Source organism: Bactrocera tryoni, chromosome 3 (assembly GCF_016617805.1).
Source record: "Bactrocera tryoni isolate S06 chromosome 3, CSIRO_BtryS06_freeze2, whole genome shotgun sequence".
NCBI classification, from domain to species: domain Eukaryota; kingdom Metazoa; phylum Arthropoda; class Insecta; order Diptera; family Tephritidae; genus Bactrocera; species Bactrocera tryoni.
This window is the reverse complement of record NC_052501.1, coordinates 271,516-284,352: the sequence shown is the minus strand read 5'-3', so window position 1 is coordinate 284,352 and position 12,837 is coordinate 271,516. Positions and strand designations below refer to the sequence as shown.

General features: G+C 40.9%; 1 protein-coding gene across 1 annotated transcript in view; it reads right to left on the bottom strand.

Moving 5' to 3' along the window:
* LOC120773002 overlaps nt 1-11,615 on the bottom strand; it is a 34,076-nt gene extending 22,461 nt beyond the window's left edge. Inside the window, exon 1 of the mRNA XM_040101920.1 lies at nt 9,951-11,615. Coding sequence (XP_039957854.1) covers nt 9,951-11,615 — 1,665 coding nt within the window. The remainder of the gene's footprint in view (nt 1-9,950) is intronic.
* Between the last annotated feature and the right edge of the window lie 1,222 nt (nt 11,616-12,837).

Below are 12,837 nucleotides of genomic sequence, written 5' to 3'. Positions count from 1 at the left end.
AATTCTACCGGATTTCATTCGCAAATTACTGTTAGGGGCAATGATTAACAAATTTGTCTGCTCTCATCTGTTTGAGAAGCCCTTCCAAAGGTCAATTTTGCAATTCTGAATTCATATGTCCACTAGTCCGGTTAAAAACGTATCTTTTCTACAATGTCTTGAGATATATTTGAGTGTGCTTAAAAGTTCGCATTTCAATATTCTGAAAACGGCGTTCCACATGACTGCAACTGAGTTGACTTTTGTCGCGTTGAGCTGTCGTGCTGCCCTTCCACTTAGTCGCTAAAGCCAAAATGTGTAATGAAAAGCGCATTTTAATATTCACTCGGCATGCAAAGCTCCAATCAAGCGTCAACTCGGCGCGACCAGCAGGTGAATGCGTAATAATTTACGCGTGTGTGTGTGTGTGGCTCATCGATTGTGTCTCGTTGTATTTATTGTTATTATAAAATGTTTTCTTTTGCCTTTTTGGTCATGTGTAGAAAGTTAAGCGAGTTTGTGGGCTCCGGCTTAACATTTTTACCCAGATTATTTGCATACACACACACATTACTGTATGCGTGTGTGTGTGCAGCGCTAAATTATGCCAGCAGCTTGGCTGCACGCCCTGCATGCAAATCGCAAAACGGAAGCGGGTGAATGGTGGCACAAATAACTCACTGTTTTAGTCTTCTTGCTCTTTCTGATGTTTTTGGGTTCAAGCTTTTTCGAAGTTTTCGCATTTCGCAGAATTGCATTTTTTCCCGCCTCGCAGAGAGCTATTTGTCTGTGCTTGCCTCCACTTCTCTTCACCTGTTGCGACCATCTCGGCTTCCATCGCCGCGACAACCGATTCGCAACGGCCCGAGTTGTTGTCATATCGCTTACAAAGCTTTGGAAGCGTGAGCGTGAGCGTGAGCGGTCGCGTATTTGCATTTCGCCGTTAATTTGCAACAAAGTGTTAAGTAATGACGCGCTACAGCAAATATGTGGCCAGACAGTGGGACGCTGCAGTTGCATGTACACAGTAAGTTGATATGTTGGCTTGCAGCGAGTATTTACAAGCACACACGCGTAATTACTTTCAACACAGTTGTTTGCTTTAATATTTACTTAGCAAATATAAAAACTCAGCTGCCGCACGCAAGCCCTTTAGGAAAGTCGGAGTATAAAATTTTGCTTAGAGTTTTTGATTTCATTTGGCAAAGGGCAAACAATCTCTTTGAAGCGGAGATCATAACCCTCAAATTATTGTTACTTTAGGGCATCAGCAACTTACTTCAGAAGTCGTCAACCGAAATAAATACTGTAAATTCGTCTTATCAGTCATTCTCAGTGTAGAAATTGGAGACCTCTAAGCATCCCTCTACCTTTTAGAGAGTATTGAGAATAGAGATTTACTTCGTTTATTGAGGCTTCATAGTACATTGAACCTCACTCACAGTCTCTGCAAGCACTTTTGCATATTTTTAAAAATATATACTGAACATGCATGAATTTATTGCGTATAGATACTATGGTCTTAAAACTTACTTGCCCTTATATAATATAAAGGAACTAAATCTCGTAAATCACTTTCCCATATTTTTGAAAGAAAGATTCTTTATTTTACTAATTTTCGCGGTGCTCTGCTTAACTCCTTCAATGAATCTCATTGTTTACAGCCATTTTTACATATTTGAAACCCCCGTATCTATTTCGAACTTAGCGCCATATACTCGTCGTTACCGCCATACAGGCATAAATAGCACCTAACCTCAAACTAAGAGGAGTCAAGGCACGCGTAGTATTTACTAACTTGAGCACATCGCAAAGCACTTTTACTTACTGCTAAGTGCATGTCTAAGTACTCAGGTTCTGTGCCATCATCTAGCGCTCACACTCTTCCGGCTTCCCTTTCATTTTTGCCGGAAGCAATTTCACACATGCAACATCCAAGCCGCTTTGTGCAAGCCCATTCGTTCACTTGTTTTGATCCAGCGGTATAATATGTAAGACACTTGGTAAGTGCACAGTGGCGAAGACTCATACATTTATATATGTGTTTGGAAAAAGGCACTTGAGCATGTGAGTGTACCATAGCGAGCATAATTACCATAATTAGATGCACAGGTTAGTACCTCATTTGCTCAAGTGGTAATTAATCAGTGTTGTTTTGTGGGCACACATAAGCATCCAAACAAGCACTGACACACGTACAAAAGCGGATCTGGGAACTTTTCACCATTATGTCATTATGATAACCATTTGAATGCCGTCAATTTGTCCCACTTACTATTTATAAAGTATTGAATTCTAAGAAAAGCCAGATAAATTTTATTACTTTTTTAGTATCACTTGCAATTTATAGCCCAAGCATATTAGTTAAGGCTAAACAAAGTGAATTGGCGCTAATGAAGTTGTTAGTAGTGACCTTTGCGAAGCGAATTCATCCTCTCGATACTGGCGCTGTTTTCATATTTTGAAATTTGCCACGAAAATATGTTCTGTTTTTCCTTTCTAAACTGAATCTGAGACGGATTAAAGCAACCTTTATTTTTAAGCAGCGGCAAGTTCGCTTCTTAAGTCTTTTGATTTCAGTTGAAGAAGTTTTGAAAATTAACGTAATGAATTTAATAGCAATTATAATATTATATACAACGTCACCTAAAATTCAAAACAACGTATCATCAAAAAAATTTGAAAATTGTTGCCAGATATAATAACCAATATATAACCAATATGTAACCAATATATAACTATTTTATAACCAAAACTCAATTATTGTTTTTATATTGGTGGTGGCTATTATATCGCTTTTCCTTCGCCTGCAAACTTATGAAAAGCGATGTTAAGTTATTTTGCATTTTAGGTGACGATATAGTGTAGTATATCATTCCTTCGCAGCTCGTTAACTTACCAGAAAAAGTGCAATCCTCATGGCTGCGGGCGAAACAGTTATCTCCAGGCGCAGCAGCAAATCGGAAGCGCGTCAAATATCTGTTATAAAAATGTTGTTGTATTCAACTAAGACAACTTTTTCTAACGGGAAGTAAATAAAAAATCTAATTTCAATTACACTCAGGCAACAACAAACGAAGAAAGTGAAACGAAGAGAAAAAACCTTAAAAGTTGTAATTCAAATGACCGTACGCACTTTACTGTTAATTAGTATCTTCTTGGCATATGTTTGATTTTGTAACTATTTTTCATGCCAAGGCGAGTTCGCACTGCCGCGAAGAAAGTTTCACTGGGTGTCACTTAGCGGCAAGCATAAATTAAGCGCAGGCAGTGCAACTATCATTAATCCGTTTCACACCAAAACACAGGCAGTTTACTTACGCAGAAGCGCCGAGTAGCTTAAACACACGAAACAGAGATAAACAACAAATACAAAAACAGCACGCGAATGTCCTTCTCATAAGACAAAGGCAGAGTTCGTTTGTATGTGTGTGGGTGCACAGCGATATGTTTTATTGAAACAGCGCACACATAAGTATGTGTGTGTTTGTGTGCGGCAGACGGCTGTCACTCGATCGTTGGAGGGTTTCACGCGCACCACCGAACCGTACGACGTTATGGTTAATGTTGAACTGAATTGGACGGAATTGAAATTGCAGTGAGGCGGCCAAAGCGACGCTGGTTGCTTCTTTTTCGACTACCACGACGACACCGTCGAAGCGCCAAAAAAGACGCTCTCCGGCCGACGACAAGTAAAGTCCACAAGAAGTGGCGAAAAGACAAAAGCGAGACAAAGCAGCAAAATTGCGCTAAAAGAAGACGTAGAAAGCGAAACAACGGCGCGTTGCGCATGCGCTTGTCCGGCGTCACCATCACTGCTGGCAGCGCGGTCGAGACGGCCATTCAGCGCGTTGCGTCAAGTCTTCTACGAGCTGAGAGTAGTGCAATCGCAGAGCGCAACGCGAACGGCAGGGAGGGGGTCAAGCAACTGTTGAAAAGCAAAAGTGTAACAACAACAGTAACAAACGTTGTCTCTTCGGAACTGTGGCAAGCGCGCAAGTAAAAGTGTTTATAATCGCGCCGCTGAAGCGGTTGAGCGCAGACGGTCGCGCTCCCACTGGCCACCGCGGCTGTTTGCTTCGCAGATGAGCTGCTTGCGCACAAATTCACCATGGTTTTGCCAAATACTCGTACACCAAAACCCACCACAACACTGAAACTCCTCTGCAGCTGAGTGCCTCACTCGGAGAAATGCAATGCTTACGCTAATGTTGACATGCTGCCGCGCGAGTACCAGAAAGGTCATTAGGTTCATGTTAGAATATTTGACCTTTCCTATGGAAGGGCTGACTCTGCTTCACTCTAGAACAGGATACCTGATTGTCGACCAAACGTGTAGGGATATGAAGCAGGGGTGCCCAAGCAGTGGTTCAGCTGCTTTGCGATAACTGCTCCATAGCTCTTCTTCTGCCTCGTTGCCATAGATTCCAGCAAAAAATAGCTGCAAGATTTGACAAATCCTCTCGATAAATAAATATTATTTCCAGACCAGACCATTAACTTCTTCAAGCTAGTAAAAGGTTGTAAGCAAGTCCCTTTGGTTGTGAAACTGTCTCGAAGCTTAATTCAATTGAAAATGATTTCACAAACTGTTGCTTGCAAATGGACTTGATTAATCTCGGTGTGTAGATGCGCTCATGCCACGCAAGTTCACTCCGCAACACGTAATTCACATTACCTTCCATGTTCGACATCGCAATTACAAGCACAGCCAGACAGCAGCCCGACCACTGCAGCCACTTTATTAATGGGATCAAATATACAACATTTTACTTTCATTTGACTTTGGGTCGCAGATTATCTGCGCTGAGCTCACAGCCGAATGGAGTAGCAATTAAGAGTTGGACGAAAATGTTAAAAAAACAAAAGCAGCGCCAATTCACCATTCGGAGCAAGTTCATGACTTAACATTTAAGCCGGAAGATGGCCTGGCGCGTACGCTTGCACCGAAATAGGCGCATGCGCGGCTCCAAAAAACTGTATATGACATACGATTGTTTATGTGAATGTGATTATGTGCCTGATGTTGGTGTAAAAGTTTGCGCGGTGAGACCAGTATCATGGAATTGTCTCCCTCCACTTCATCAGTGCAGTTGAGCCGGCTTTGATAAAGCAAAAGTGAACCGCAATCGTTTAAAGATTGCAATTACAAAAATATAACACCCAATATGAAGAACAGATTTTAAACCTGCTTGATTCACAAAGAGAAAGACCCCTATCCTGGAAATGTGGTGGGTGCCTTGTACATTTTCCAGCAACCAGGAGGTAATCAATACTTTTCAATCCAATTTGAAGTGAAATGCAATAAACGGAAGCATTATTTCAGGTTTTCCTATATTTTCTTCAGCGATCGGCACCACCCCAGGAAAGTCGAAGAAGTAATTTCGTATTTTGTCGCTCCGGTCGACCTACCGTTGGAAGTCGATAAAATGATGGAAAAGATTGACCAGAACTGTCACATAAGCAGTCGTAACTGGGAACAAACAGAAGCTCTATGTTTTGCCTGTGAAAAATTTAATGGACCGAATTAAGATCTGCAATTTTTTGCTGAAATGAAATGAAATCGAATTATTTCTGAAGCGAACGGTAACAGGAGACGAAAAGTGGATCAAATACGACAATAAAGTGCGAAAAATATCAAGCGTGGTGAAGCTCAACAAATGGTCGCACAGCCAAGATTAACGCCTCGAAAGGTTATGTTGAGTGTTTGGTGGGATTAGAAAGTTTAACACTAATGGAATAATGTCTCTAGCGGAAAAATGACAAAAAGTGGTCAACCAAAATGGTACATATTTGGTTCATTATAAATATGAAAAAAATAATTGGAAGTTTAATTAAAAATACGAAAAGACTTTTTCAACTACCGTATATAAAGAAGTTCCGCCGAGAATGCTGTGAGAAGGAGTAAATCTCGTAAATCTAGTTACCAAGTAGGTAGAACTTGGAGATCCAAAACAACTGGATTTTAAAGTCCACTTGAAGTACTCAAAACAGAGTTTTCTCGCCCTCATTGAAAACTAGAAACCGGAAGTACGCCTTAATTGAATCGACATCTGAACACTTTACCATCCACATACCGTGCAAATGCTGGTATGCATGCCGGTTGTTTGTAGGGAGTTATGAGAGGAGTTTTTTCATTAGACAGCCAACAAAACCCCAAAGGTGAATTACATAACTCACAATGAATGTTAAATCATATTAAATTGCTGATAATCAAGACATTTAGCATATTGATATTGTTGTATAATTGTATAATCTGTGAGGTTGACAAAGAGATGCCAAAACACCAGTTTCTTTGTATTTGAATATGCAAATCTGGGGGCAAGTGGAGCGACAGTGGAATGCGATAAACACAACAACAACAATCGACTGTATGCAGACACCTAATGCTCGTATATGAGACATCAAATTATGCGGTAATCCACTACAAGACCTGCCAACAACAGTTATGATGCACACACACACACACACACGATATTTTGGATGGACAGTAAAGCTTGGCCATTCGTAAAAACTGTATTTTATCATTAACGAGTGCGATGACTTAACGGGATTAACGATGTAATGCCATACATATGTGTGTGTACTCGGGTGCTTGAGTTTTTACTTTTCATATTTATTAATACTCACCGAAGTAATAAAAACACACGGCCGCCAGAGCTGCAAAATGCCGCCGAAAGCGAAGTGAGTGAGTGACAACAACAGAAACATTGTAAAGTGGCGACAACGCGCGAATGAAAGCATAACGGTGTCAGAGGTAAGGAAGTACAGGAATTTATACCTACCCATCGACAAAATATTTATACAAATATATTATATACATATACTACATATGTGTATATATGAGTGTGTGCGCTGCAGTTATGAACTACTTTTCAACTACTCAGTTGCGCGACTGGAAACCTGGCGCTTTGGCCTGCCGTTGTCGAGAAGTCAATGGTCCGACATCGGCCAGAAATACGCCAAGTTTCAAAAGCAACAAACAAAATGGTTCAATTATAGTAAAATTTCTGAGCACTTAAAGCAACACAACAAAATGTTCAAAATTTGTATGTGTTTTTGTACTTAATTAACGGAATCGATCGTAGAGTAACTCATTAATAAATCGTTCAATAATCGGAATAAAGTCGATCGCTTTCGGACTAGTCTATTTTCAGCTCTAACTGAGTCAATAGGATTTGCATCTTAACTCGCATTTACCTAAATCGTTTGTTCGAAAAATACTTATAAAAAAATTAGAAAAGCAAAAAGTTGTTCCAAAAAGTTAAGCCTACGATTGCCGAGTTGTTGTTGTTTGACTGATTTACAATATGGAATTTACGCGCATTCCCTTGCAAAGTGACCGCCAGTTGCAGTCGCCAATCGTGTTTTTACCAACTACATCGATATGCTATAAACAAGCTGTTATCTTTAGCAAGCAGCAAGACGGTTTAACCACCCTGTGGGAAAGTGAAGTGTGTAGCAGTAAGCTTCAAGTCGTACAAAGACAAGGAAATAATCACGTCACTAGTTTAATAAAAATTTTATTATGTGATCATGTTGCTGACCTCCAAAAAGAAAGAAACCCACATATTTGAATCATTAATCTTTGGCTTCTTTTGAGCTTATTAAGAAGCGGTTGTTAGACGCCAATCTCAGTCGGATTTTCTTACCTTTCTTCCTGTCTTTTTTTGTATTTTTTATAATCACTCAATGCGTTAAGTTGGGCAAAGTGAGTTCCGTTATGAAAACCAAGCACAAACCGAAATTTCATTCACTCATGATTTCCTACTGGGAAGCCGCAGCAAACTACAAGTGTTTTTGCAGCACAGGTTTGCCTGCGATACGTCACTGCGACTGCAACGGTTTCACTTTCGATATTGGCAATTTGTCAGCAGCAGCACGGCCGATTGCTATTTTGTAGTTTTTCTGTATTTGCTTTTGTTTTTGTTTTTGCTCGATAAAAATGTATTTATTAGTTATAAAGTTTGAGCGAAGCTGCGGGTTTTTCACTTAGCTGTCGATTTCCTAGACTTGATCGATGGATTGAGCGAGCGATTTGTCCACCATCTGATTGTGGCGAATTGATCTTCGTCTCCACTTGCGGCGAATCGGTGGCTCGAGCATCAAATTTCAGTGCATGTAAGCGTTGGACCGCTACAGTCGTCATATATGTATGTATGTATGTGGTGATCCTCTTGGTGGTCGCTTCGAAGCAATTTTGTAAAATTCATCCAATTCAATGTTTGTTTGACTGGCACGCGCCCGATTTCCTTCGGTTATGCGCTGTGGCTTTTGTAGATACCACTTTAAAGCGTTTTCTTTCTATATTTCTGAGCTTTAATAATAACTTTCGTGGAATTAATCATTGTATGCCTTCACAACTGATTTAATGTGTTTTTAATGGGCTTTTGAGTGCTGATAAATAAAAAATTGCCTTCGCGCACAATTCTCTATTGACAACCATCGAGCTCAATTCAAATCTCTTTCTAACTAGACTCACTTTTAGCAGCGATTAAAAGAAACGACATGAGAAGATACTTCAAATGAAGAGAAACTCTGGGAAAATGTCGTTTCGGTAGCGAAATATTCACATAACGGCGTTTCTAATTACTTCATCATAGTAGTATCTGAAACACACTTCCGTTTACTTATATACCAATATTTCAATTTCTTACGATTTTCTTAAGACAATGACAGAGATAACTTAACAATGAAACAAGGTCCACATTTTGCGCAAGTTAGAATTCCGTTAAATGAAAAATCTTATAATGAATCTGACAAAGCAAAGCAAATCTGTCACCAACTGTCAGAAATGGCATACCTACTAGACCTATTTGATCTTATTTTTGCCACCACTTACCAGATATGATAGATCCAAAACTTAGAAAATATTTCTTCTTCTGATGTGTGACGACTTTGATCAAAAATTATCTGAAGTCGGACCTTACAGGGTTTGTCCGGAAAGTAATAGGTCTGTTTTTCTTCCGCCGCGACTGTAATTCTAAGCATGCACCGATTGGTACAAGCCGAAAATGCAGCGTCCGTTAGAGCAGAGATACGCGAATAAATTCTGTGTAAAACTCTGTAAATCTGCAACAGAGACGTTTGATATGATTAAGAAGTGGTGTATTTCGGGGGCACAAGGCCATTTTGGAGGGCCAGGAAGAGGTCGATGATGAAGACCCGAAAAAATGTGCAAATCCAAAATAAAAACGATGCTCATTGTCTTTTTTGACATCAAAGGCATCGCCCACCATGAATTTATTCCTCTGGGACAAACCGTCAACGCCAAGTTTTAGGTGAAAGTCGTCAAGAAGACTCAAACGAAGGGTCAATCGGGTCCAGCCAAAAATCGCAGCTTATTGGAAGTTGCACTAGACAACGCCCCGGCTCACACTGCCTTTCTTGTGAACAGCTCCCAAGACCGGGACCCAATGCTTCCGCAGCCGCCCTACAGCACAGATGTAGCCCCCGAACTTTTTTATTTCATTGCCTGAAAAGGCCGATGAAAGGGGTTCCAAGCAGCATACACCTCGGCCCTCAATGCTATTCTGGAGCATGCCTTCTTCCATGCTTGGAAATCGCGCTAGCAGCGCTTCATCGACGCATAAGGAGCTTATTTTGAAAGTTTTTAAGGAATTGTAACGATTGGTTCAATAAATTATTTTAAATCGACTCAGTCTTATTACTTTCCGGACAAACCCGGTACGTTTTGCGAGCCACTGTATATCGGATATGAAGATCCCTTAAGTTTTATTGTTACTATACATTTTGGTGTAGTTAAGTGGACCTATTCTCCAAAGCATAAAATAGTATAGCGTAATGTAATTCGCTGCCTAAATTGCATGATATCGGTCCATGTATGTATATAATATACGTGCATTTATTGTGTTGAAAACGATTGTGAACTCCTGATAAAGCCTTCAATATTGATTTTTCGCAACGCCTCGCTCTATGAGAAAAATCCCAACCGCCACACACATTCCTACCCCATACAACCACCATATCCAATAGAGATCCCTCAAGGTTAGGCTGTGGTCCAAGTTGTAAGGCGTCGAAATCGTTTTATTGAGCTTTCCTGCTGCCACCATATCGCCATAAGCCAGCTTTTCCCAATAGTCCACGAGTCCGGCGCTTATTAAATTTTGGATCAGCACATTCAGCTTGCCCCGGTATATGGAATGTGGGCTCATGGGTATGCCCATTTGTATGTTTTTAGCCAAGACCATCTTATCGCTAATGTAGAACAAGTTTACACCCAATCTTCTTTGATACTCCACAAACGTCTTCCACAACGATTGCGGAACGGTATAGCCAAAATGGGTGTTCAGAGTTTTGCGCTCATAATAGTAATCATTTATGGATTGTGTAATCAGGAATACACTCGTATACTTCTCCAAAAATCGAGGACCAACGAAATCTACGAGTGCATTGTATTCGGCTAAGGAAATTTTAACGCGTGTCGGCACACAAAGCAACTCGTCAAATGTGTTGACTCGCTGAAGTTTGGGACTGCTAGTGAGATATGTTTGCAAGTAGCTGGTACTGATGGTGCTCACATAAATACCGGCCACAAATAGTAGAATACAGATGAAGCGCTTCGTGAATGCGGCGGTGATGTGTACGTGTGTGGGCTGACCCAGCATGCTGCGCAAAGAGACAATCGTAAGCGTGGAAAGAAAGAGTTGACACGTGTTGCTGCATGTTCGACGATTGCGACGCCAACGCGTGCTCTCGCAAGTGAGCAGACAAGAGAAGATCAGCAACAAAAGCAACAGAATAATGCCGATAATTGATGTAAATATGAGCACATAGATGTCCCTTATCGGTCGTTTCGGGGGACGCGGTAACATTGTGGCCCAAAACATAGAAATCACCGGCGCTGATACCTGGGACGCATTCAATTTCCAACCGATTCCGGTCAAGCCCATCAAAAAGTCGATCGTTTCGTTCTGCAGCATACTGAATATCACATCGTACTCATAGGTGACGTCCGGCACGATCGATTTCGGGTAGCTAATCACTGCATTGTGGTGGGCAGCAAAGGTCTCAATCACTTTAACCATATAGCCGCCTACTTGCAGACGACCCCAACGATCGCGCCACACAATTGACCGTGGCTCATTTTGGTCAGGAAGCGTGCGCAAGGCGGCGCCCTGCATGTCCTTCAAACGATTGGGAAAGAAAGCGTTCTGCAGCTGCTTTCGTTCCAAATGGAAACTCGGGAAGTAGCTATAGGTGTAGTAGTGGCCCTCAGAATCGAAATCACTGTACACGCTTATGACATTTAGCAACTTCGTGTTGGCGCAGTACACGAAAAGTTTCCGCAATTGCTGCTGCAGCTCGTTGCGCCTTCCTGTCGACGCGTTTACGTAATTGACGTTCCATATGAAGAGGATCCGTACATCGCGCACCACTCCGAGGCATCTGATCATCAGATCCAACAGATGTGGCTGGAGAGGCTCAGCGACGCAACGCGCTACCAGCAATTCGCTGTTGACATCGGCACCTTGTAGCTGGCAGCTGGATGTGGCATTCAACAATATAACGCTGATATTTGAGCGCTGAAGTGAGCGCAAAGTTTCGTCGCCCAAACAGGATTGCTGGTCGTGAAAGTCCTTAAACATCACCACCGTTTCGATTGCACGCTCCATGCGAATTTTGTCAATGAGCTTAGAGAAATTAGCGAAGCTCACATTTTCATCTTCTCCTATTATTAGACGTGCGTTGGCTTTATGAAAGAGAGCCACAAGTATTCACAGTATTTTGCTTGTGCACCACATTTGGATACAATCTTTCTACTGAATAGCACAAAACTCGATTGCAAAGCTCTTAACCATCATCTGCACATTAACGTTAAATTAGTTGAGTATTGATTCGGCTGACTCAAATTCTAGTCAGTTAGCCGCAAGAAGTCCAAAGATTTTATCGCATCGAACTAGTTAGTAATAACATATTATTAGTTGAGGGCACACGTAAAAGAAACCACACCCACATCGAATGGATTAGAAATTATTAAAAAACAATTGTCTGGATATTTACTACATACACCGGCCCCAATAATACTGAAAGCAAGATGTACTGGCGTTACCAATTAAAGTAAAGCAGAAGAACATTATTTCAGTAAAACTGAAATATATGCCGACTTGAAAGAGCTATATTTATCTTAAGTTTAGAGACGAAATAGTGTTGGAGATGTTCTCTTAACACTTTATATACATTGTGACAAAAAAGTTAAAGGAAATCGTAATTTAAATTCCCCGGGTAAATGATAGTTAAAAAAGATGCGATATCTAACAAAGAATTTGTCTCAAATATTGTATTTCTAATCAAATTTCATGTGCAGAATCGTTGGAATGTTGGAAAAGACTGCGGTGTTAAAGTTTTATTAAAAACACAAGCCTACGAGTGGTACAAAGCCTTGAAAGACGGTCGAGAGCTCATGAAAATATTAAAAAAAATTAAGGATATGGTGCTTGAAAATCGTCAGGCAAGTGCTAGAGAGATGGCAAGAGAGCTCGACATCTTTCACGCGTCCGTTTGAATGAGTTTGGTGAATATTTTGGATATGAAACGCATTCTTGCTCGACTCGTCCCAATAACGCTGAATTTTTTCAAAAAAAAGTACCTAAACAGATCTCTTTGGACATGCTTGATCGTGCGAATTTCAAATCCACATTCTCCGTAGGAACAGATGGTCAATAAAGAGTTCTATTGGCCGTATTGAGGCGATTGCCTGAGAACATTCGTCGAATACCGTTGGAAAACACTCCATGGACTTAACACGATTATAATACATCATGGCATCGAGCCACGATTGTGACGGAATTTTATGCCAAAAACATAGTGAACACCATCGGTGAACCGTATTCATCA